Here is a 26,912-nt window from a genome sequence, read left to right as displayed (position 1 = left end):
TTACTGTGCAGTAGCATCTCGTGTAGATATGGCTAGTAAGCTTTCCCCAAGTTCTTGTCTACACGTGCACCTGCCAGGATCAAATTTGCTCCAGACAGGAGCAGTTCAGGGCAGGGATACTCTTGCCCTGCTTTGCTACTATATGGACACCAGGGAGAGATCCAGGCCCCCCTGGGTGCGAGCCCCAGGCTGGCAGAGGGCACTGGGTTCGGGTGGGGTGGGGGAAGCTGTCCTGCATCTGGGGTAGCTGCCTCAACCCCATCCCTGACCCAGGCAGCTGCCTGCTGCCCAACTCTGATCATGGAGCTCTGGGCAGGGACAATGTCTGCTGCCCTCACAGCAAGCAGCTCCCAGCCCCCGGCTCCAAGATCAGACCTAGGGCTGTGACATTGCCCTCCCCCCTGGGAGCTGTCTGCTGCTGAAGCTGACTCTGATTGGGACAGCTCCCAGGGGAGGGGGGAATTGTCCCAGCCCCTGGCTCCAATCTTGGAGCTGGGAGCCGAAGCTGCCTGTTGCAGGGGCAATGGGACATTGTCGCCACTCCTGCGCTGCGATCGGAGCCAGCCCTGGCAGCAGGCAGCTGCCCAGGAGAGGGGAGATTTCTTTCATGCCCTACTGCCTGGGAGCAATTTGCTCCTGGTCAGCTATGTAACCATGCACTATTGTGCAGCAGCTACTGCGTGGTAAACCTACTACCTGTATTTACAGGTAGTAGGAAACCACACAATAAACTAATCTACTGTGCAGTAGCTCTTGCAGACAGTTATATAGTGACACTTTATTGAGCAATAGATTAGTCTATTGTGCAGTAAAGTGTCTTGTGTAGACACACCCAGAGTTATGTAAATTCTGATTTGACCAGAAGTCCTAATGAAAATGGTAACAAGAACAGGACCGACTTCTTATCTTGCCTGTAACCCATCATTTCTCACCTCATAGTGCTCTCTCCAGCACCATTCAGAGGTCCTCAATCAGACAAAAGAGTAGTTGAGTATTGTATGGATGCATCAAAATATGGCAAATTGGTACTGCATTAGCTTTGTGCTGACATCCACTTCGGTTGAATCATTATGGATGGGTAAGCGCGTGTAAACCCTGCTCTTGCATGCCAATGAAGGGCTGTCCCCAAAGGGGGAGCGAACCGAGTTGTGTTCTTTCTGGCAGAAATTGAGAGCGCAGACAGAAGTGCAGCTCCCTGCTGTAACTGAGGAGGCTTTGCAGCAAGAGCTCTGAGTTACAACAGTGCTCCGGACCAAGCAGAAGTTCACTGATGGTTCCAGCAGGGACGGGAATCTTGCTGCTAGCCACAACCGGTTTCCCTTAGCCATGGTCCCTCCTCTCCCCCAGCCTGTCCCTGTTTTCTGAATGGGAAGGGGGGAAGGCAGCAGGGAGGAGCTCATTCTAGGGGGTCCCCAACTGGCACTGGAGGGTGGGGTGGGTGTATTGAAGCCCCCCCACCTCAGGGGGGGCTCCAGTATACTCACCCACCCTTCAGCAGGGGCTGAAAAAAACCCAGACTGAACTGCCTCCACTCCCTTTCCCCCCTCCCATTCTGAAAACAGCTCAGAGGCTGGCAGACACAAGTTACAGAAGATGCTATACTTTGAAATCTCTTCATCCGAATCTGAATGCGGGGTCAGATTTTTGCCCAATCGGCCATTTTTTAAGCCGTCTGCAGCTGTGCGCTTGTGTTTAGGCATGACTATAGACTGCTTGCTGTGGCCAGATTGGGTGAAAATTGTCACTACTGTCTATGCCCTGACCAGTGGTGCTCACATATTGTACAACGATTGTGAATGTGATCTAAAAGGATGCTTCTGACATGGACCTGTGTAACTTCTTGGTTTATGATCAATATATATTAAGTTGAGGTTCAGTACTGAAAATATTCAGAACTCCAAATAGCCAAGCTCAGTCCATTAATAAAAAACAAATTCTGACTTAAAAATCAGGTGTATTACAAAGCCATTACCTCACAGAAGAGATCTGCCCTAAAAACTACCGCTCAAAGGCACCCAATATTTAAATGCTGCCTGGTTTCCACTGAGTAGTAGGAATTTCAATGCTGTTCCTAAAGTGGCTTAACAGGTTTTCACCAGCCCTTATCTTTCTTTTAGCCAAGGTATCTCAAATTCAGCAAACAAATAATTTACTTATGCTAACTAATTCCCTATTTTGAATATCAGTAGAGCCACTTTGCTAGTATCACTATAAATTCTCATGGCTGAAATGTTGCAATTCAAGACTAGCGAAGGAAGAAAGCATTCTTTGACTTTGGTTCACAATTATACACTTACCTTGAGTACAAATATTTGCGGAATATAAAGCATTGATTAACGAACTGAAAGAAGAATTTGTCTCAGGAAGAAGAATAAAATCTTTCATTTCATTAATTGTCTTGTGACACAGGATCTTTACAAGATCTCAAGTTACTGGAATTTTTATTTTGCAGATTTTTAATGGCTATTTTATTCACTTCTTTGCTCCTGAAAATCTGGATCCTCTGCCCAAAAACATCTTATTTGTTATTGATGTCAGTGGTTCAATGTGGGGCCTGAAAATGAAACAAGTAAGTGTTTGATTTCTACAGCCAAAAGGACTTGCCTTTATATCCCCTTGTTATACCTAGGTATTGCTTTTCTGACTGTGGTACAGCCTGCTCTTTCCATCTTTAGAAATCAGGGACAGATCATCACTCAAAGTGACTAGGTCAGACCTTTAAATATTCAATCAAAGTCCTGCTCCAATGTTTTCCTGAGTAAAGGACTTCAGAATTTGACCCACCATATTTAATAATCTTCTTTAAATGTTTTACAACACGGATGTTGTCATTTGAATAGTGCTTAGCTCTTGAGCAATACTTTTCAAGCAGAGATATCAAAGCACTGGGCAAAGACATCCACCTCATTCCTACAGATACGATACCACTGAGCACTGGTGGGGTCTCTGCTGGACTGTGCATCGAGTTTGTGGGCACCAGATTTCATGAAAGACGAAAACAAGTTGGAGACAGTCCGGAGAAGGCTAACTAGAATATGGGGGTTTAGAAAATGTAACTAGCAGGGGGGAAATGAGAGCAGTAGATTATTTAAGTCTAGAAAAGAAGACTTGGGAGGACGTGATGAATCTCTAAATATGCCAAGAAATTTTTATAAAGAGGACAGTGAAAAACTGTACTGAGCAATGATTGTTCTCGAAGCAATTGGTTTAGAGAAAAAGAGGTCTGGGTTAGATATGGGAAACACCTTTCTAACTCTAAAAACACTTATGGTTATTCCAGGGGTGTAGGTTGTAGCCGTGTTGGTCTAAGGACATAGGCAGACAAGGCTTTTTGGGTGAATCTGATGTCTTTTATGGTTATTCCAGGAAGTTAAAGAATCACTGGAGATTTTAAGAACAGGCTGGATTAACATCTCAGGAGCAGTATAGGTTTATTTGAATTTGCTTCGGAGACTAGTCTTTATAGCCCTCCATTTCTGTGACTTTGAAGCAGAAACTGAGGTGCAGCGAAGTGTTTTCACATGCCCAGGCTTATGCAGCAAATGATGATAGCACCAGAAAGAGAACTTGGCTCTCCTAACCATCGTATCTACCTATCCCCACGTGTTGTTCTCCCCTGGGCCATGCTGTCTTCACTCATCACTACTCTCTCTCTTTCTCTGATGACTGGCATTAACCCAGGCTGAGAAAGACCCATTTTGATTTTGCCAGCTTCTTCAGAAGCAAGCTGCATTTTCCAAAAAGCAAAGAAACCAGGGGAAGAGAGAGAGATGGATAAAAGCTTCCAGTCTCTGCCTGCCACTCACATCTTTAAATATCAAATAGCTAATTCTTATAGGATGCTTTGAAGAATAGAAACCCATAAACATGCCTGTGACTGTGAACTCCTTTCTCAGACCATTGAAGCGATGAAGGCCATTCTGGGTCAGCTACAGCCTTCAGATCAGTTTTCTCTCCTTGATTTCAACCACAACGTCCGATGCTGGAGGGATGGTTTAGTTGAAGCCACCCCATCACAGATTGACGAGGCCAAGAACTACATCCAGGGAATCCATCCTAATGGGGGTAAGCGTGTTTGGTAACAGGGTGCCCTGATTTCCCATTCACCCAGCTTGAGAGGGAGAAGGGGCATGCTGCAAATAAGGGGACAGGCAGATAGGGCTGGGGGCAGAAAGCAGAGCAGCAGATCAGGCAGGGGAAAGGAATTGGAGTGGTACTCAGGGAGGGTACAGGTCCAATTTGTGCGATGCTTGCCAAAAAGTTTGGTCTCTACTGTACTATGTCATGATCATGACTCATTTTCTCCATCCTGGTATAAACCAGGACTAACTCCACTGTCATTGATGGATGTATGCTGGTGGCGCAGAAGCAATGTGGGTGGGACACGCTACAAGCACAAGATGGAAGCTTTTGTGGCTGATGCTCAAGAACTGGAAATTGATTTTGCCTCTGCTTAGAGTAGTGGTGAGACTCTCATCGGAGCTCTGCATCCCAGTCTTGTGTCACATTGTTAAAAGGAGGTTTCAAGATTGGAGAAGGTGCAGGGAAGAGCCATTGAAATCAATGGGGAATTAAGCCAGGTTCAAGCACCAGGGGCAGCCGTGATGCCCCTGATGGTCATGCAGCTCCTGCCCAGCTTGGGCTATAAGGTGGACCTCCCTAGATGGCTCACCCCCCATGCCTTGATCTTATTGAGGATTGTTTAAGGGGGCTGCTCAACAGCCGTAGAGTAAATCTTAATCTGTGCAAGTCACTAACAGGGTCCTCCTGGACCGTCCTGATCTCAGCTGTCACTTAAATTACACAGGACCTCCCTGCCTGTCTGCGCCCCTCTAGGGCACCTGTAGCCTTAAGGGCACAGTGCATGGCTCTGTCCATCCCTACACCACACCCCATACCTCACAGGTGTTACCGCTTATGATGTTGATTTCCCACAACTTGGCCCCCATCGGCTCCAGGACCCCCTGGTCCCATGCTCAGCCCCCTCTCCAGGCCCAGGGACCCCCTGGTCTAGCTCAGCTCTTCTCTGGGCTTGTGGACCCTCTGGGCCATGTCTCAGCCTCTCCCTAGGATCCTGAACCCACTGCTGGATCCCACTCTCTCTCTCTCTACTTCTGGGATCCAGGGTTACCCATTCTCTAAATAGGCTTTGAGCCTGCCCCCAGCAGAGCTCAAGGCTAAACCCAGGGGCAACTAAATAAAAAGCACCTGCATCTTCTAGCAGGTACCCAAACCCTCTCTGGGCTTAACCAAGGCCACTTTCCTATAGATAACAGCCCCTATCTGCCCCAAGTACCTTTTCCTTGCTTTCCTAGTCTGCAGAGTTTCTTAATGAGCTCCACTATTAGTTCAGGAGTCCTGCTGCTTCACTGCCAGGAGCTCCTCCCTTCATGATTGCCAGTGCAAGACTGCCTGCCCAGCTGAGGCTTTGGGCTTATATAGCTCCAGGTGACTCTCCAATTCACCCCTCTGGGCACCTGCAAGCTGCCTTTCTTGTTGTTTGCCCTCATAAGGGAGCAGGGGCACCTTAGTGCCTTGCTACAGGTACCAAATGAAATGTTGTAGGTGTAAGGCTGAAAGAGCTTGATCTGCTTAGCTCAGCCAAAGGAAGGTAAAAAAAAGTGATTTACTTATGGGATACATGATACCTTCCCCAGAAGAAAATACTGGCTATTAAAGGGCTCTTAATGGAATGGAAAAGATGCATAATGAGAACCAATGGCTGGCAATTGAAGCCAGGCAGATTCAGACTAGAATTCAGGCACATGTCTTTATCAACAGAGGGATTAACCATCGAAGCTCATCACTAAGAGAAGTCATAGATCTTTGACCCTTGGGACAGAATCCTATTTCACTTTATGGGTCTAAATGGCAGCTCTTTTAGGTGCTCAGTGCTTCCCAGAAGTCTTTGTCCATAGGGGCTAATAATGTTACTTTCTCAGCACTAACCTTTATTTAAAAGAAGGGACAATGAATTGAATTAATATGTTGGGTGCATTTTAACAACCCTTACAGCAGTAGGATGCTAGTAGCCCTCATCCCCTTGTTTTACTTGTGGCAGGTGAGGGTGTTTTTGGTGTCTTTGGGAAATAAGCCTTGTAGCAGCATTGATTATGCAGTTTTAGGAATGGGTTAGACAAGGACTTGTATTAAATAGATTGGCTAGGTGTGATCCTGCCTTGAGCAGAGGGTTGGGCTAGATGACTTCTGAAGGTTTGTTCCGGACCTACTTTTTTTCTATGATTCTGTGAATAGGAGCCATGCTTGTCATTGCCTCTTTAACAGGTACAAACATCAATGAAGCTCTTCTTCGAGCAACATTCATTCTAAATGAAGCCAAAAACTTAGGAATGCTGGACCCGAACTCGGTCTCTATGATCGTCTTTGTGTCCGATGGAGACCCCACTGTAGGTAAGGCTCTTACACTAGGTGACTTCAGTGGAAGTAGTCCAAGACATACAGACAACACAGGCATGCTCGACGAATGAGTTACGAAAATCTTCTTCCACCAGTTTTAATCCTCTCTCAGCTGGTAGCAAAATTCTAAGTCATTGCACATTAGTTTCCCAGTGGAGGAGAAATCGGATAAGTTTCCGGTATATTTTAACTGTAACTTGCTTTAATTACACATAGGCAAAAACCTAGAACAGTGGTAATTACACACAGCATGAAGCAGTCCTCTATTCCCCAATGACCTCAGCCCACATAATAATGCCTAGTCCCCAAGAAGCAGCTTGGTCCCAGAAATGGCATCCAAATGTGGAGAATAAAGAAGAAATCAAATTAATTTAAGTGCTGTTTGGATTAGGTTGCTGATAGTGGAAATTGCCTCAAGAGCCACCCATGATTTCAGAAAGCTGCTCCACAACTAAAAATGCCAGTAAAAAAATTGTGTTTCTAGCCCTCCTAGTTGCAAAGGTGCATCTTAACTGTGAGAAATAAAAGTCCAGATTCTATTCCACCTAGTTGCATAAATGGACTTAGGCAATTAATGCAAAAAATGGATGCACCCTCCTCCTGCTTTTTGTGACTCAAGTAAAGGCTAACGTGATGGCGTGATGCAAAATTAGATGCATTAGTGGATAGTGGATGGGTGGAATAGAGTCACGTTTATATAACTAAGTTCATTTAGACACCTAATATGTGGATCAGACTATATGAGTCTGGCCTGCAGTGTAAACCATTATAGTGTTTTTCTTCCTTATTCTACATCAAGTTTAAAATGAAAGTTCTCAGAAGCAGGAATAGCCCCATTCCTTCTAAATGAGTTACAACAGAAGACCAAAAGTTAATGAGAGTCCTAGCTATGCAAGGTACATGGGATCAGGTCTCACATAAGGATCCGTAGGAATAATTTTTAGTTAGTTTGAAGGAGCCTACTGACTGTCACTCTCTCTCCTAAAGGTGAGCTGAAGTTGACTACAATCCAGAAGAATGTGAAACAGAACATGCAGGATGACTTCTCTTTGCACTGCCTTGGGATTGGATTTGATGTAGACTATGATTTCCTGCAGAGACTTGCTCAGGAAAACCGCGGCACAGCCCAGAGGATTTTTGGAAATCAGGAGACCTCTTCCCAAATGCAGGTGCGTTGCTTTCCCATCACCCTTTCCCTATGGTGGGTCAGCTTTTGCTCATAGCTGTGAATCTGGAGTAACTCCACTGAAAGCAATGGAATTACTTCAGGTTTGCACTGGTGTCACAGGGCATGCATTTAAGCATTCCTAAATTGAATGCACGTTAGTTTAATGCACATGAAGTGGGTGTAGACAGGCGTCTACATGTGCAGGCATTAAAGCGCATTACTATTCTGTGTGTGGAGTGACTTGGGACTAAAGTTAATCCCAAATCAGTCCTCACACCGTGTTAATATGCTTTAATGTGTTTACATATGCATTAATGCATTTTAACTAATCATTTGCAGGTATTAAATTTAGGTACAATTAGCCCCAAATCACCATTTTTAAAGTGCATTAAAGGCACACACATGTAGACATGTACCCTAATGTACCTTAAATTTAGGTTAATGCACCTCAAAGCATCTCGTGTATGCACACCCACAGATAATAGAATCTAATCTTAGGGATGCTGTGCAGTCACAGTTACCTCTAGTAACCCAAGAGCTTCGATTTGTATTCCATAACACAGTCCCAGCCACAAAGTTAAGCTAGATCTAGATCTGAGTTCAGGCTGGCTTGTACATTAAATTACTATAGAGGGAAGGGTTATAGTCATGAAGGCTATATCCTCATCCAAAGTTCATCAATCAGAAAGAGCTGGCATTTGGGCCTGTGTTTATACACTATAAATAATGATGGCCAGAAAGTCCTTAGTCTACTTCTGTCCACTCACTCCAACACATGTGGTTAGAATTGGGCTTGCTCGTTTGGGTCCCAGGTTCTGGTTGCATGCTTTTTTTTCCAATGGCAGTAGCATCTCAGTGAGGGTTGTGTCTGATGTAGCCACCTTACACTTGTGTCCTTTCCAATCACAGCAATTCTACAGCCAAGTCTCCACCCCGCTCCTCAGAAATATCGAGTTCAACTATCCTCAGGAATCGGTGTCAGACATCACCCAGAACAGCTTCCATAACTACTTTGGAGGGTCAGAGATTGTGGTATCAGGGAAGGTCGACACTCAAAACTTGCAGCACCTGGAGAGTGTTGTCACAGCCACTGCCGTGAGTCAGGGACTCTACAGAGCGCTCGTTCTAGCAGCTCGGTCTGGTTCATTCACATGCATACGGGTCTTTCTCTGGAAGTGGTAATGGTTTATGATCCACACAGTATTTTATCTGATGAAGTAGAGAACCACAGGCTCCGGGTGGGTTTTGGCCAACAGCATGGCAGCAGCTTCAGATGCAGCTTTCTGTGCCCTACAATGGAATCTCTTGGTAGTGATATTTTATGCTATAACAATCTTTTATTGTAGGCCATATCCTATACTTCAGCCTCTTCACCATGGACTGCTCCACTATAGCTTGTTCAGGGGCAATGGAGCTGTTCCTTGCCAAAGCCCCCACTCCGAGGACCTAAATAGCACTGGTTAGACTAGCTACATCCAAAGAGTCCTTCTCCATCTGGGGTATGCAGGGAGGACTCCTTGTTTCTCTCCCTGCCTCTGGGAGCAGTGGTACAACTCATCCACCTTGAGCTGCAGCAAGAGCTCCACACACTCTTCTTATCTCTGCCTCCAAAGGTCTTTTTGGTAAAGACAGACACCCCTCACCCATCCTGACCAGCACTACCCTGTTAGTAAATACGGGGGAAGTGTAATGTGGATAAGGACAACATGGATTTTAAAAGTCTTCCCACGTGAAAGGCAAGGTTCATTGAGTAGATGTGATATCTTTTATGACACCGAGTAGTTGGAAAAAAAGTTCTTAGCAAGCTTTCACGCGCAGTCACCCTTCCTGTGTTAAACCCAGCCAGGGACGAGGGGATGGGTTATTAGAGGGGAGACACAACTGCTCCACTCCTCTAGCTCGCACTCTGATGATGGCATCTTGCTTGCTTAGTCGAATGCACAGCTTGTCATGGAAACCCTGGCGGATGTCGAGGAACTGGATGATTTCATGAGCAAAGATAAATACGCAGACCCCAAATTCACTGAGAAGCTGTGGGCCTACTTGACTGTCAACCAGCTTCTAGCTGAGAGGTGAGAATTATGCTAAATAAGCAGCCCTTAAGAGGGACCTATTTGACATGGCAAGGGCCTGACAGATCACTGAGGTGTCAGTGTTAATTCACCTTGCAAAACCAGGCCTTTGATTTTTCGCATTAAAAATGTAAATAAATAAAGAAGTGTAAGTGCCACCTTTGTACCTCAGGTCTTCCCTCCACTCCCCTTTTGCAGCAGCTGGTGCTGGGAAATAAGCTGTGGCTTTTGGGAGCATGCAGATTCAGTTAAGGGACTGTATGTGATGTGAATGGGACATTTTCCTGAGCAAAGGTTGAGTGAAAGCTAAGGGTGAACCTCAGAATTTGACCTTTTCTCCTTACAGAGCTTGATCCATGGCCATCCATCGAAGGCAAAGGAAAGCTCCAATTGAAACCAATAGAAATAGGACCAGCCTTTGTGATGCCGGTCATTTGAGTCAAGAGGAGTTTCCTCAGGCCCTCATTCTTTCTTGTTTCCATTCCCTGTGTCCTAATCATATAGCGATGTCACCATTTAGCAATAACCCAGATCACAGCTCTCATTTCAGCATCAGATGTAATGATGGATCACAATGTTTCTTTGGTTTTCAACACAGAAACCTGGCCCCCACTGCTGCTTTGAAAAGGAACATCACCAAATCAATCTTACAGATGTCTCTCAACCATCACATTGTGACCCCCTTCACAGCCATGGTGATAGAGAATCCCAACGGGGACGAACGAATGCTGGCAGATCAACCTCGAGACAACAAAAAAGGCTGCTGCCCAGGTTGGTGTCTAGCTTATCTAGGTCTCCTTTTGGCTATGGGAAGCAGAAATGACTTGTTCCTTGTCACTCGTGGAGATTAACAAGGTGCTCTAGGATAGTCAGGGAGCTAACACTGAGCCCCACAAGAAATACAGGTTCTCGATATTCCCCTCGATGCTCCCATAGCACCGGGCAGCCTCATGCTGAGATGCTGGGCAATTCTGCGCATGCTACCTCTGATAGGGGAAACGGCAGGGCTGTCCTAGTGTGCCAGTACAGGTAAATGAATTCACTTTAACTAGAGACAGAACTAATTAACCCAGGAATAGCCAACTAATTAACCATCTGAACATGGCTATGTTGCTTCCATGCCAGGGCTATCGTGCAAGCCTGGTGAGTAGGCCCATGTGGAAGATAGGCTATTAGGTTGTATTAAAGGTGAGGGGAAGGTGGCTGTGGGATAGCAGGTGAGGTTGGGGAGTAGATGGACTGTGGTGTTGCGGGGCTGGGAGGAAGTGGACTATGGAATCGAAAAGTTGAGAACCACTGTCCTAGGGCAACATGTTTGTGTTCAGTCTGCAATTTAGAGAAAAGGTCTAGTAGCCTTCAGGTCCTTGTTGAATATAAAGTCTTGCCCCTGTGCTTTCTTGTGGCTGTTGCCTTCGGTGAGGATTGAGTGCACCAAGCTGGCAGTTGTAAGCAAATCAGTACGCCTCCTGTGACACATCTCTAGGTACTCTCAGACATATCACTCTGCTGCACTTGAAGAAGTGTAGACACACTGTCTGAGATGCATCTTGGCCATTTGGTGGCTCTGGAGAGCCTCCAAGATAGTTATTGGTAACTCCCAAGATTGCATGGAGTATTCATATCATAGAATCACAGAAGTAGGGTCGGAAGAGACCTTGCAGATCTTCAAGTCCGACCCCCTGCCTGGGCAGGAGGAAAACTGGGCTCAAATGACCCCAGCCAGGTAGGTATCAAGCCGCTTCTTAAAGACCCCCAGGGTAGGAGCCAGCACCACTTCCCTTAGAAGTTGGTTCCAGATCCTAGCCGCCCTGACTGTGAAGTAGTTCCTACGGATGTCTAATCTAAACCTACTCTCCGATAACTTGTGGCCATTATTCCTTGTTATCTCAGGGGGCGCTAGGGGAAACAAGGTCTCCCCCAAACCCTTCTGGTCCCCCCTTGTGAGTTTATAGACGGTCACCAGGTCCCCCCTCAGCCTTCTCTTGTGAAGGCTGAACAGGTTCAGGTCCCGTAGCCTCTCATTGTAGGGTCTCCCTTGCTGTCCCCGGATCATGCGGGTGGCCCTCCTCTGGACCCTCTCAATATTGTCCACATCCCTCTTGAAGTGGGGCGCCCAGAACTGGATGCAGTACTCCAGCTGTGGCCTGACCAGTGTCACGTAGAGGGGGAGGATCACCTCCTTGGCCCTACTTGAGATGCACCAGTGGATGCACGATGGGGTTAGCCCTGCCGACCATGACCTCACATTGTCGGCTCATGTTCATCTTGGAGTCAATGATGACTCCAAGATCCCTTTCTGCCTCCGTGCTCTCAAGAAGGGAGTTTCCCATCTTATAAGTGTGCTGCCGGTTACTACTGCCCAAGTGCAGCACCCTGCACTTGTTCGTATTGAAATGCATCCTGTTTTTGTTAGCCCACCCTTGCAATCTATCCAGGTCTTTCTGCAGTCTTTCCCTCCCTACTAGCATGCCCACCTCACCCCTATTCTTAGTCCATAGTGTTCCTTTATGACAAATTAGGGCCTGAGCTAACCCCCACTGAAGTAAAAAAATGTTTTTCCACCAAATTCAAGGGACATCAGGCCAGGAGCTCCTGATTAATCAACAGCCACTGCCTTGGGTTCTTCTGATGGTCCATGTCTTATAATAGCAGTATTATTTTTGTTGAGGAAAAATGTGTGAACTGAGATGATAGAGGCACTGAAAAACAAAGAAACAAATTCCTGAGACAGCAAAGAATGGTGATTTATTTTTTGTTAATTAACAGGAGATGTACTGATAGGTCTATGATGTGTGACAGAGGAAGCAACCAGCCTATATTGTTGCAAGAGTCTTACAGTTGAGCTGCATATTAAACTGCAGGGCCCTCTGTCTTGCATTCTCAGTTCCCAAACTGCTGGAAACATCAAAAGTGTACTCATTGTGGGAATATCAAATGTGGTTTTTAGGTCTGTGAATTGTTACAATTCAGTCATTTGTTTTTCTTTTAAACTGGACATCCACAACTGAGATCCAGGTTATTCATACTGGGTGCATCTACATGTGCAGTTAATGAGACTGAATAAACACCAGCACAATTTGAGCTGGAGTAAACTAATCCCGATGTCACCTTCTACGCATGTGTTTAAGCACAGTAATTTGCTCCGCTATCAGATAGTAACTGTTTCTGACAGGACTACCCTAAACTGGAATAAATTAATCTACTGCACACTATTTGTGGCGCACGTATAGATGGTGACACTTCACTGCACATTAAATTAGTCGATTGTGCAGAAAAGCACATGTGTAGATACACCTGCTGTGTAGCAGAACTTGCTACTGCTAAACACTGCTGCCCAGAGGATCCCATTAGCTCAACCTACTATAATGGACACACATACACAGCATCAGCTGATTGCTGCCAATTATATTTTGCTTTTCTAGCAGATGAAAATGATCTCATTGACATCAACATTGAGCCCCATTGTTCATTCAGTGGGTTTACACATCTCCCCATAACATTAGATGCTAAAGACTGAATTCTATCACCACTAAAATCAGTGGCAAGACCCTTGGGGTGCTGACAGAAATGTAAGTCTCCACTGTAACTCATGGCACTCTGCGTAAAGCACCATGAGTTAGAGCAACTCCCCAAACCAGGGGTGGGCAAAATGCGGCCCGCGGGCTGGATGCAGCCCACCAGGCCATTCTATCTGGCCCATGGGGGGCCTCAACAATTTAGAAAATTAATATTTATCTGCCCTGGATGCCTCTTATGCAGCCCTTGATGGCTTGCCAAAACTCAGTAAGCAGCCCTCCCCACAAAATAATTGCCCACCCCTGCCCCAAACCCAACAGACATTCACCTGTTGGGTCAGGGGGAGGGATGTTGCCTACCTGCCCGTTCCGTGATTGGGGCTGGGCTGATGTAGCCCCACCCCCACCTCCCAGCTCCGGTGCTGTCTGTAGGAAGGGAGAGGGGTGGAAGGAAGGGAGCTGCTATGGAAAGCTATGGAGTCCTTGCACAGGTTTCAGTCCATTTCATAACAAAACCGTATTCCCAGAAAGCTGCACTAGAGGGAGTTTTGCTTGAATAACAATGGGAAAAGGTCTAACTTGTGTTTTATGAATTAGACTACAATGTAAAGTATAAGGCACTCCATAAAGTATAAGGCCCTTATTCATCTGAGTAGTCCTTAGGCAACAGAAGTAGGCCCACATTAGGTGTGATAAGGTTACCAGTCCCACACTAGTGGTCTCCATCACACTGCTGCTCCACATAAAATACCTCCTAAAGCAGGAACAGTGCAGCAGTGTCTTCATGGCAGGCTAATGAACATGGGGGATAAGCCAATTAGCTCTGTCACAGCAGTGCTAACTATTTGGCCCAGAAGGCTACATGGAGGCAGCTACACTGCTTCCCGTTTCTCAGGCAAGCATCACACAGGCTCTTTCCAGGTGCTGTGAGTATATCATTTAGATATAGCTTTATTCTTGCATGTCCCAAACTGAGAAACCGATTCAGCAGAGCACTCAACTTAAATATCAATGCTTACATTTAATTATGGAGTAATTCTTAAGCCTTAAAGGCTTTGCTGAACTGGGGTATATTCACAGGAAATAAATGTCAAGTTTTAAAGCACACACAATGAACTGGTCAGTGGGCCACATTCTCCCATCAGTTAGGGCAATGCAAATCTGTCATTCTCTTGCAATAAATAGATGTATCCCAGGTTTACCCCAGTGTTAATGGGACCGGAATCTGGTGTTCTGTCTGAGATTGAACCCAACGCTGGTCAGTATGAATAATGACTTCAGATATAACTTCTTCACCAAACAGGTACCCTGGGGATAACTCCAAAAGTCCCTGACAAAACCATCCCATCCTGGGCAAATCCCACACCTGTGGCACCAAGTCCAGCATCTGCACAAAAAGCTCCAACGTTTGCAATGAAACCCATACACACAGGTAAACAATGACAAATGTATAGTGTCTCACTTTACTTACCGTGGCTCCTTGAGTTGTTTTAGAAATGGCTGGTGGGGGAGGGAAACGGGTTACTGAGGGGCTCAGTGTGTCCAGATGGACACAGATAACACCGATGTATTTGAATTCAAGGCCTAAATGTGTTTTGTGCTAACTGTGGCAGAGATCTGTGCCAGCTGCCCCATTTTTCCTTGTTGAATTGACTGCATTGTATAGGTTCTCAAACACATGTTGCTCCTTCTTTTATTGGCTGTTCACCTAAATAAGTTAACTACTACTGCCAGCTCAAGGAGCTACACCTTTAGCCAGGGTGGTACAGGCCAGCGCTGAAGGACTCAGATTCAACCCCTACTGATGATCCGTGCAGGCAATCATGTATACTCCAAAGTTACCCCTAAACATACAACATCCAGGACAAACCCAGGTAGATGATTTGGCTTTATGAAGGAGTTAGCATTGCTTGAACAACTCAAAACTTGAATGGACAAGGCCCTAGAAAATAAAAGGAACCACTCTGAAGATAGGTTAGAAAATCTAATAGGTCTCTGCCATCGGCTACAGGCAGGATCTGTCCAGTGAGCTTTCTTTTGTCCTATCTATAGTTGCAAAGCTAATGAAATGTTATTTCCATTGTAAATGACAGCATGAATGTCTTGTGGTAGATAAGGATCTCTGGACTCGCTGCAAGCTGCTGGATCTTGTTAACACTTGGGTCTCTGCCATGAGTTAATGTCTAACTTACAGAAACCAGCTGGGAAAGCCATTGTCTGCAAGAGCTTAATAATGAAGCAGGAATAGGGTTAGCTATATGCGAATGTATATTCAACAGTAACTGCCGGCCCTTTTTTGGCATTCACAGGACAGATCAAGGGTTAATTTTAGACTTGGATATCATTCAACTTGCTCTAAAGGAAGGGAACAGAAGGAAGTTAAACTCCCAGCTCATTTGTATCCTCTTCTTACTGAAGGCAGTGATAAACCTTCCATGGCATTAGCAGTGAAGGATCAGGCCAGGAGTTAGAGTACATGCATGGGATTTACAGTTAAATCCATAGGAGGCTGGCACTTAAAATGGCAACCCAGAAAACCCCACTGAAAGAGCTGTTTAGCACTGTTTGATGGGAAAAGCTGAGCATATGTGTGTGTTTGAACCCCTGAACTTCTCCAAAGCATAGTCAGGGCTGTAAGCAAGCAGGCACCCCTGTCCACTTGGGAACCAAGCCCTGAATCCTCTTCCAAAGGCAGATCCTACGACTCAATGCTTACAGAAATGAGCAGGGCTTGCTCTTTTATTTTAACATGTGTTTGGATGAGGCCTTTTTGTGCTCTCAGCCATGCCTGCCACCCCTGGAAGAGCCTTTTGGTTACCAAGCTGTAATAAAGGTTGAAATGAGGGAGACACCATCTGTCCTGCCTGCTGAAGTTATATCACTGTGCAGGAAAGAATCCAGGACTCATGGGGCCAAAGGGCGAAGCAATACAGGAAGGAGCATGTGCCTTGCCTAGTGGTTAAGCAGCATAATCAAGGGATGAGGTGGGATGTGTAGTTTCTAATCCTACCCTCCACCATTGTTTCTATGTTTAAAATGATGACTGTTGGATATACAATACAGAAGCCCCTGCCAGAGGTAGTTCTGTTCCCTGAGTGGCAGTGATGCGTGGGGTAATGGCTACCGACAGTGGCATGGCAGCAGGGATAACAGTGGCAGCAGCTGCTATTTTTGTACCCCATATAAGTCAAGCACCCAGGGTGAGTGCCCTGGTCTCCTCCTCTTAGCGTTATGATACTGGTCCCTGGAGCAGACACCAGAACCCAGGCATCCCAGCTCCATCATGTGAAAGCCTTAACCAGTAAACTGTAGTTATGCACTCGCTTCTGGGCAGTCTCCCAAGAAGGGCATGCCATAGCCGTATGCCATGCCATAGCTGGAACTCCTGTGGGTTGAGGAAGGAATTTCACTGAGGCCTTCCACTTCCCCATGGCAAGTGCTCTAACCATTAGGCAATAACACACCAAGCAGCAGCAGTTCCTCCTCTCTTCTGTTTTAAGATTTGTCTATGTCAGTCTTGCTGCTTTCTATTGAGTGTGGTGAGGAGTAATTAATACTATGAAGCACTTCACAATTATTCAGCAGAAGTGACTATGCCTATCTGTGTACATGGGTATTAAGCTGGGTGTAGTGAAAACCAGTACTGAGGTACTGAGGAAAAGCGGGTCACTTCCACGCAAGTATCAGACTACTGCTCATGGTACTTTGGTTCAATTCCCAATTATTTGTGCATCTTAGTTGATAACGACCCACATTTCATCATCAACCTGCCAAAGAGCCAAAAGAACATCTGCTTCAACATCAACGCTGAGCCTGGAAAGATTCTGAACTTGGTTTCAGATGCTGATACTGGTAAGAAGTTTATATCTAGGTTTTTCCTTAAGGGTTTTTGTTTGGGGAAGGAAACGTTTGCAGGTTGCAATGAGTTGCTTCTTGCTTTACTGAGCGCTGCCAGTTCTCATCAAACCAATTACCATATCCTCCTACGTACCCGAGTTTTACTCCACTGATGTCAGTGCAGCTACTCCTGATGATTTTCACTGGCATCAATGAAGTTAGCCTTAAAGCACATGCACACCTTGCAGAGCAGGGTGGCTGGGCTTGGCTCCAACAATATGAACACCAAGGGCCAGATTCTAGTCCATCTTTTGGGCACATAAGTGAACTGAGGCACCTAAATACGATTCTGTTCTACACTGCTCGCGTCCATGAAAAACAACTAATGCAAAAGACAGGTGAGTCTTCCTCCACCTTGCCCCTTTTTGTGACTCACTCTGAAGGGCCAGTTGACAGTATGTTACAAGAACAGATGAATTCATGGATTTTCAGCATCTCTAGCAGGGTGAAATTTAGGCACCTAAGTCCACTTAAACACCCAAAAGCTGGAATAGGGCCTGGTCCTAAGAGCATAGAATCTGTTCCCTGCAAACTGGATTGGAAGTTTATGTACTCTACATAGAGGTGCTGAAACATTTGGCCCCATGGGCCAGATGATTGGTGTGGGGCCAGTCTACAAGCTGGAGAAGGCCCTGTGCACCTGGATCAGGCCCTGCATGCTGGGATTGGGCCTGACCTGCCCTCGCTCAGCCCTGCGCATGGGGATCAGGCCCCGTAACACCCCTGCCCAGGCCTGTGTGCCAGGATTAGACCCCACATACTGGGATTGGGCCTGCACTGCCCCTGCCTGGTTACATGCCACCTCTGTCTGGCTCTGCATACTGGGCTCAGGCCCTGGTGCCATCATTGCCTGGGCTCATGTCAGGATTGGTCCCATGCTGCCCTCCCTCAACCCTGCACACTGGAGTGGGGCCCCACACATTGCAATCAGGCCTACACTGCCCCCCCAACCAATGCCAAGATTGAGCCCCAGCTCACCCTGCTCATCCAATATATTGCACGGGGCCATGCAATGTGGCCCGTGTGGCTCCCAACAGGTCTGGAAATTTGACAGCAAGGGAGCAGCAGCCACTTTCCTGCCAGCCGGTTTTCAGACCTGTAGAGAGCATTGTGAGTTGGATGACATGGCTCCATGGGCAGATCTGGCCTGTGGGCCGGGGGGTGAACACTCCTGCTCTACACAATTGTCAGCCTTAAACATTTAGTAAAGAATCTTAAGTTCATCACATGTATTTGGGCTTCACCCTGCTGCTCGGCTCGCAGTTATTGCTACTCTGCCCAATAATGTGAGCTGTTAGTGAGTTTGAACAGGTGATGCATTAGTAGCTTTCTGCCAGCAACTTAGAGCGGGCCTCGGATGTTCTGAGTAGGTTGGCTGCGGCCTGAGCAGTGTGCGAGAGAAGACATTTAGAAGGAATGTCTTGCATCTTTTCCCTTTTTAGGATGGCCAAGAGTGTCATAACAGACCTGCTAGGTCGTGATCAGCATGTATGTTGTGATAATAACATGAACAATAGAACGAATAAAGTCAGATGCATTTTATGAATAAGAATGAATGAATAAGAATGAATAAGCCTTGAATCAATAGAATGAATAAAGTCTAATGTCTTTTATCCATGTGGAGCTGCGAGACAGACTTTTGCAGATGCACAACGAGAATTGCATTCATTCTACTTGAGAACTGCTGCTGAAGAACTGGGTTTATTTCATTTGCACTTCCAGATCTGCACAAAGGAAAAAGTTGGGTGGGGAAAGGGGAGGAGAGAGAGAGAGGGAAAACAAAACCCAAAGAAATCTTCGGTGCCAAGCAGGAAATTAGATTACTAGCTAGGCCCCAAAACAAGGCAGTGAGAATCGACCCGCTCTGCTGAAAGCACTTCAGTTCAAAGAGCTGTTTGCCTTCTGTGACTTAAGTGCATGATAAACTTGTTGACAATATCCACTGCTGCTTCCTCCTAGGAGTTGTAGTCAATGGGCAACTCATCGGGGCCAAGAAGCAAGAGCATGAGAAACTGAACACTTATTTCGGCAAAATCGGCTTTTATTTCAAAAGCAAAGACTTGAAAGTAGAAGTCAGCACAGAGATGATAACCCTGAAAGATGGATCTTACAGCACGGGGCTGTCCTGGGCCGACACTGGAAGCATCATTCGGAAAAGGTAAAAGGGAGAGTTTCCCTTGCATAGAGATGGCAGAAATGCATTTAGAAAGTGTCCATCTCTGGGGATCAGAAGGCAAGATTGGCTTTTTACATTCCTAAAGAGATCCAGTCTGGTTAGCTTCCTACTCCATCCTTGAAATGAAAGGCACAAGGTCCTTTTGGTGGACAGCAGGCCATCCCCTGAGTAGCTGTTAGTCTGAAAAGTCCTTCCAAACACACTCACCGCTATGGTCTTTAGATGTTCATTCTATTATAGCCTATTATTTGCACTGCAGGAGACACTGCAGGTGCCCCAATAAAAGATGTTAGGTACCGTAGTTTCTGTCCAAAAGAGCTTGCATCCCAAGTATAAGATAAAACAGGTGGTAAAATGAGATGGTACCAGTCAGCATGATCCACTGTCATCTCAGCAATGACATGCATAAGAAAAGTTTATCACTATGGATAATAAAAGGCACTAGGCTCCTTGCTTGACCCTGTGCAACCATAACAAAGCAGCATGTATTAGCATGTAGGACAGGGGTGAGCAAAATGCGGCCTGGAGGCCGGATGCGGCCCACCAGGCCATTCTATCTGGCCTACGGGGCCCATAAAAAATTTAGAAAATTAATACTTATCTGCCCCTGGCTGCCTGTCATGTGGCCCTTGATGGCTTGCCAAAACTCAGTAAGTGGCCCTCCACCCAAAGTAATTGCCCGCCCCTGATGTAGGAACTCACAAATTCTAGTGGATTCTCCCATTGAGTTTCTTCATGATTTGGAGTTCCTTGATTCAGTTTTCAAAGGTTAAAATAGAAATGAGGAGCAGTTAGCTATGTGAGTCTGAAGTGAAGCAGAAGGCAGGGTAGATTTGCACCTTATAAACTTAGTAAAACAGATATATAGCAAAAGCTTTTGTGAGCCAGAGCTTTCTTCATCAGATGCCGTAAAAGGATATGCACAAGGTGATCTATCAAATAGAGAGTGATTTGAATACAAGAGATAGGGAAGGAAGAAAAGGAAGGAGAAAGAACAGTGCTAGGAGAGGCAAACAAGTAATACACCCATAGGGTAGGGACAGAAGTTACATATAAACTGGTTTAAGTGATCAGAAGCTGGTTTAAACCTGTAACAGAACAGAAATTCAGTGCACATAAACCGTTTTCAAAACTGGTTTAAGATAAACCTGGTTGGATGTAGTATCAGCCTTAACTGACACTCAACCCGGTTTATGGAACTTCTGTCCCAGACCCCATCCTGGTTCAAGTAAATTCACAGTCCCCCAGCATCCCAGGATGCTTTGCAGCTCTGAACTATGCTGCCTGCTCCAGTGGAGCAGGTACTACCTCGCGCCCCTGCTCCTTAGCCTGCTTCTGCCTGTGTCTATCAGCCCGTAGAGACAGGAGGCAAGGGAACACACTTCCAGGCCTCTGTAGCCAGGGTTTACACAGCACGTGGGGGCTTTTCAGCCTTAGCAGCCCTCCCTCCTCCCCCTTCCCAGCTGCTGATTGCTTCAGCAGCTGCCACAGGAGAGAGGGAGAAGACGACCTCCAGGCCAGATGCCTGCCCATGCAGCCCAGCATGCAGGCAGTGGGGAGCCCCCACCTTGGGGGGCTTCCCTATACCCCAGTCCAGGTCTCCCCAGCCTGGGGCAGCCGCAGGGAGCTGAGGGGAATTCTTCCCCTCTCAAACCGCATTGCTGCTTGCCTCAGCCTCTAAATCTCAGGCAGCTTCAGCAAGGGGAGGGAAATTCTCTTGCTCCTTCACAGCTGGTTTTGCCTTAGCTGCTACAAGGCAAAAGGTTCACCAAAACTTACCAGGTAATATAATGGTAATGGAATACGAATCTGTAGTCCCTGTTTAGACCACACTTAACACAATCCAGTCTGGGGGTGATTTCTTGTTCTGTATTCATTTTTTAGTTTTGTTGCCTAAAAACAGCTACTTTGAGTCAGCGATAGATTGTTCAGGGAGGTTGAAGTGAAGATGAATGAGCTTTGGGTGTTACAATCCATGTTATTTGGTCCAGAATAGAAGTAGAAATAGAAATGGTCCTGCGCACCCTTTCCTGGGTAACAAAAGATCTTTAATTGCCCATTAAAATGCAGGGCTGTTTGGGTACTGTTGCATGCAGAACAAGCAGAGTATCTCTGCACAATGAGGGGCACTGATTTCACTTGGTGTTTATGCTTCTGCTAGGTTGCTGGTGTCCGTGAAGAGGGAACACAATGTGACTATCACAGTGGATGGGGAAATGTCCTTCATGGTTGTACTTCACCGCGTGTGGAAGAATCACCCTGTCAATGTTGATTTCTTGGGAATCTACATTCCCCCTTCAAATCCGTTTTCTTCCAAAGCACATGGGCTGATAGGTAAGGCCTGGTTTTGGGGCTATGGGGGAAAAATCCACTTCTTTAGGTTTTTGGTCACAATCCTGTGTGTAAATACTCCAGAAAGAAGAAAGCTCTCAAAAGACGGGGATGAGGTGCAAAATCTTGTTCCGATAGTATTGCTGACTTTCCCGAATAAGTTTACCTTTTGGATTCAGAGATTTTACATCATCTACATGCATACACCCAGCCAGCTTCTCCACTGGTACAAATCATGATAGCATGGTCATAATAAGTCAATAGAGATGCCAATTTACATTAGCAGCAGATCTGATCTGCCTTGTGTTAGGCCCTTACTACTGCATTCAGCATGTAGCCTTTGGTATCTGACTTCCCGAATGTGAAGCCCAACCCCTTAGAGAGTGCCTCTAGTCCACAGGGCCTTGAACAGTCATGCAAGACAAAACCAAGGTCTTCGAGGTCTTTTTTAATGAAAAAAATGCTGTGATATATGTTATCTCAACAGCGATCATATACTCCTGCTACTTTCCCAGTCCTGGATTGGAAGGGACCTCAAGGGATTCAGAAGTGACCAAGTCAGTCATTAGACTTGGCCATCAAGACAGGCCTAGCCCCAGTTTTGTACTCCTATGGGCCGATGCAACTCATGGATACTAGGACAAAATATGTGAGGATGAGGGAGAAACCATTTGGGGTCAGAGAGGATCAGCTGCGGAAAAAGCATATGGACAAGGACAGGCTAATGTAAGGTCTGACCACTCTCAGGCCACCTACTCGGAGTGGCAGAGGGGGAAGCTACCTTAACAGAGCCATTGTCTTGTTCCTTCTAAGCAGAGCCTCTTCTTTCAGAGAAGATGAAACAGAGACTTCTTGGACATCTCGATACCGCCTCCCTAGCGGGCCCTATATGCACTGGGTCCCAAGTGCATGTCCCAGAACTCACCTTAGGCTCTCTGTCTTGGACTTGGCTAGGAAGTAGAATAGAGATCTAATTTACATGACAACCCATTTAATCCTCCGGTGATGAGAGAGCCATCCCAAAACGCATTGGTTTTCTTCCCTTTGCAAGTCACCTTTAAGCCTCTCCTCCTGCCCCACTCCTCATCGTAGTTCCCAAGGAATCCCAAGGAAAGTTCTGCAAACGAACAGAACTAATTAGCATGCAGTTTTCTTCTCCGCACGTCACAACTTCAATCTTTTTCACGAAAGATGGCTGTCTCTGAAGTAGAGTCCCGTTATGTCCACAGCATGTCTAAACCATCTTTCTGGGATCATTTGACCCCAGCAGACTTTCTGCCTATGGCAGGCTGGACTCGATGATCTCGCGAGGTCCCTTCCAGCCCCTAATGTAGGGAATCTCTGAAATTAGAGATGGAGCCCTTTGAGCCACAAAGAAGGAATTTGCTCATTACGGTTTATTTTTAAATGTGCTATACAGCAGGTTAAAATATGATGACCAAAGCAGTGTTGACCTTCTCTTTGATCAGGCCAGTTCATGCCTGAGCCAGAAGTGTCTATCTTCAACGAGAGACCTGGTCAGGATCCAAAGAAACCAGAAGCCACCATGGAATTCAAAGGACACAAATTTACAGTCACCAGGTACGATTTCTGAGCAAACAGAAGGCAAGTTTAACAAGAAAAATAGCAGACCCTAAAATTTGTAGTTGAATCCAATCAATAAGGATCTACCACATTCGCAGAGGCAGCCCTCCGATACCGTGGGCAGAACGTGGACCCAGCCAGCCATTTCGTGGACGAAGCGTGGTGGCTCCTCCTTCCCACCTGATTGGCTGAGGGGTCCCAATGGCCCCGACCCTTGCCAAGGGCCACATTGTCATGTGGCCCTGCGGTGGCTATTTGTCATGTGGCTCTGCTCCTCGCCACTGATTGGCTGCAAGGGCTGTCATGCAGCCCCATCTCTCACCACCAATTGGTGGAGAGGGGCAGGGCCACATGATAGGAAGCCCTCACAGCCAATCAATGGTGAGGAGCAGGGGCAATAGCCATCTTGCCCACAGCCCTTTGAATGGGCAGCCTCCCTGCTCCCTTTCCTGCCCCACTGTGCTTCTGCAGCACATCGAGGGCTGCTGGCTCACTCCGAGGAGCCAGCATTTTCTTTTCTCTAAGTTTTCTTTTCCCTCCATGGATTTCATGGTCACTGCCCAGTGTTCATGGACAATGCTGGATTTCGTGGCATTCACAAAATTGCAAATTTGGTAGGTCCCTACAAATCGATCACAATATTAAAAAAAACCCCACCAACAACAAATGGAAGTCACTTCTTAAAAAATGACTTTGGACTTCTCTCTCAGTGGGCCTAGAGATTTCCTTTGTTTAAAACTGCAAACAAACGTCTCGTGCTTGTCAGCCGAGCATATCCAGAATAGGACTGAAAGTCAAGCTGGGTTCTTTCGTGTTTGTGGATCACCCCGTAAAAGTCAGATTCTGGCCTTAGTTATAATCACAGAGATCCAGTGTTCCTTTCTCCTGAAGTCTTAGGTGATTCATGTCAACTGCATTGTCTACCCCACACCATGGGAGTCCATGGCAATGCTGTGAATCCATAGCTTTGGCAGGAAGGAGAGGTGGGTTGGAGCCAAAGAGCAGCTAACTCCTTGGCAGTGGATATTGCCATCAAAATTGGCATAGGAAGTAACGCTGCTCTCAGGAAGTTAGCATGATTAGGAGGGCGGGCAGGGAACTTTTGGCAGTATGACCCCCCTGGAACCTGCTTTGCAACTAGGGAGGCCAGGCCACTAAGCTAACCAGAGGCCTCAACAAGAGCACAAGTGCCATTAGTGCCTGTGCTGGAAGTAACTTGATGGCTGCCCCATCTCTATACAGCTTATCCCAAGACAAATCATAGCTCTGGATTTTGTCAAGGAGGATGTTACACTTGGCTCTCCTGAGGCTTTCTGTTTGAACTCTTCTTATAGTGCACATTTTTTCGAAGAGGGGTAGCCTGCACACCCAATGATGCATCTGCATTTCAGAGCTTGTCTATCAAACACCTTACATCCCCTTGGGATGCAAGACATCAGCAGGCTTTCCCAGATTAGTGGAACTTTACACCTGGTTTGCAATTGAGACAAACTTGTTCAATCCCAAATGGTTTTCCACATGCCTGCCAAAGAGGGACAGGAGGAGTCACAAAGCTGTGATCATTATTAGGGGTCTACCCAACTTGAGGCGGCAGCTGGCTAATTTTACCAGGGGCAGGGGGCAGCTGCCATTTTCATGGGCTGATCAAGGTGGGCCCCCTCCACACCTCTAGCTCAGGGCCCCACCCCTCACTGCTGATGGGCTGGAAGGGCTGACACACAACCCACCCCTCACCACCAATTGATGGAGAGGGGCAGGGCCGCAACACAGGCAGCCCTCTCAACCAATCAGTGGCCAGGGGAGGGGCAGCAGCCATCTTGGGCTTCTCTTTTTGCCAGCAGCACACTCCCCTCCCCCCCCGGGGCACTGTGCTCCCAGTTCACAGTACTGAGAGGCTGCTGGCCCCCTCTGGAGAGCCAGCATTTTATTTTCAAGAAGTTTTTTTTTTATTTTTGTTCGTGGATTTCACAGACATTGCCTGCTTTTGTGAATTCTGTTAAATAATGATTAGGGACCTATCAAAATCACAATGCTTTGCAGCTTACTTTCCATTATGTTGCTTATCAAGGTAGGAATCTTATCATCATGCAAATAGAGGGGCCAAGCTGCAAACAGGCACCTCCAGCTAATGACAGTCAGCACCACTGAGGATCAGGTCTCACTAATGCGTTCTTTTTTTAACCTGTAATAGCATAACACCTCACCTATGTTGCTTCCTTTGTTGCAGAGGGTTGCAGAAAGACTACAGGACCGACCGAGTGTTTGGAACGGATGTGCAATGCTGGTTTGTGCACAACAGTGGGAAGGGTTTCATTGATGGGCATTACACAGATTATCTCGTCCCACACCTGTACAGCTTTCTGAAGAATCCCTGAAAGGCCAAATGCTAAACCACTTTATAAAGAATAAAAATCGTTTTGTTTCCTTTCCACGTGCAAGACAACTCATTCTTCTTGGCCTAACAACCCAGGCCACTGGGCAACAGGTATTTGACTAAAGCAGCCATTGATTCAAGTAGTGTTTCAGAGTGGAGGAGGAGACTATCACTGTAAAACACAAAAGTTGCTTTCCTTTATAAATACATTTCTTAATAAGTAGTACATTTAAAAAAAAATAAAAAACTGTAATAAAACTACTTGTTGGATTATAATATTGTATCCTCTACATGTGGTATCTGATTTGGGTTGATGCCAAACTCAATTAAATATTTCAACAGAGGGATATTTAAGGAGACTTGCAAGAATGCTGTAAATGTATTTGCTTTCTTAGCAGTTTACAGCAATCAAATAAATGACAGTATTTAGCACTTAATCCATTGCTTTCATCTTCTAAGCATTTTGAAAACATTAATAAAAGTATTCTATAAAGATTCATGTAGCTTATGCATGGACAATAAAGCTGGGTAGGTGGGAGGAACACAGTAGTGCTCACATTACAGAATAATCCCATCAATAGAGGAAGCTTCACTTTGTCAGAATCAGAAGGTGAGAAGGGACCTCAAAGGCCATCTAATCCAACCAACCCCCTGTACAGACGCAGGATGCACTACCCCCAAGCTATCCCAGATGAAGCTGGATGGGCATCTTTCTTGAAACCATCTGATGATAGAGGTTTCAGAACTTCTCTGGGTAACATGTTCCACTGTCTTATTGTTCTTACAGTTAGAAAGCTTTTTTTCTGACGATTAATTTAAATCTGTTTGGCTGCCGTTTAAACCCATTGCCCTGTATCTTGTTTTTGTCACAACCCAAAGTTGTGGTTTTGGGTTTTTTTGTTTGTGCGCGCTTCGGCACCGCTAAATTATTTTCCCACTAAATTGCAGCTTCTTTGAACAGTAGAGTTTTCTGCTGCAGAAGAGAACCCTGGTGCAAAAGAGTATTCCCGCCAATTTGAAGCTTTCTTTGCATGGTGCATTTCTTTTCGCATCCAAGAAACGCACGGTGCAAGGAGTTCCCGCCATTTGTATGAAGATTCGTGCCACATTATTGGCCAATTCTAATACATGCACACGTGGCGGCTAGTGATTGGCTTGCTAGCCATATAAAGAGCTTGGGTGGTTTCCGCCCAAGTTGGAGAGAAAGCAATTGGAGTTCGGGAGAAAGAGCGTGAAGATCTCCAAGCGCTGCGGATCCTTACGGACCCAACGCTTTTCTTAAAAGGCAATAGAGGCCTGATAACCGAACCCGTGGAGCTTTAACAACTCCGGGGAAAAGAACGAACAGCCTCTAGCCTCTCCCCGTCGCCGATAAATT

General features: G+C 46.1%; 1 protein-coding gene across 1 annotated transcript in view; it reads left to right on the top strand.

Annotated features, from left to right (window-relative positions):
• The window catches only part of ITIH2 (inter-alpha-trypsin inhibitor heavy chain 2), a 39,585-nt gene extending 13,080 nt beyond the window's left edge, over nt 1-26,505 (top strand). The window contains exons 9-21 of the mRNA XM_006016319.3: nt 2,453-2,569; nt 3,897-4,065; nt 6,286-6,411; nt 7,405-7,586; nt 8,495-8,680; nt 9,518-9,657; nt 10,256-10,428; nt 14,476-14,604; nt 16,911-17,024; nt 19,029-19,227; nt 21,407-21,579; nt 23,046-23,157; nt 25,388-26,505. Of these exons, the coding sequence (XP_006016381.1) occupies nt 2,453-2,569; nt 3,897-4,065; nt 6,286-6,411; nt 7,405-7,586; nt 8,495-8,680; nt 9,518-9,657; nt 10,256-10,428; nt 14,476-14,604; nt 16,911-17,024; nt 19,029-19,227; nt 21,407-21,579; nt 23,046-23,157; nt 25,388-25,535 (1,968 nt within the window). The 3' untranslated portion in view covers nt 25,536-26,505. The remainder of the gene's footprint in view (nt 1-2,452; nt 2,570-3,896; nt 4,066-6,285; nt 6,412-7,404; nt 7,587-8,494; nt 8,681-9,517; nt 9,658-10,255; nt 10,429-14,475; nt 14,605-16,910; nt 17,025-19,028; nt 19,228-21,406; nt 21,580-23,045; nt 23,158-25,387) is intronic.
• The last annotated feature ends 407 nt before the right edge of the window (nt 26,506-26,912 follow it).

The sequence above is a fragment of the Alligator sinensis genome, unplaced genomic scaffold (assembly GCF_000455745.1).
Source record: "Alligator sinensis unplaced genomic scaffold, ASM45574v1 scaffold268_1, whole genome shotgun sequence".
NCBI lineage: Eukaryota > Metazoa > Chordata > Crocodylia > Alligatoridae > Alligator > Alligator sinensis.
The sequence above is the reverse complement of the archived record's forward strand: the minus strand, read 5'-3'. Positions and strand labels throughout refer to the sequence as shown.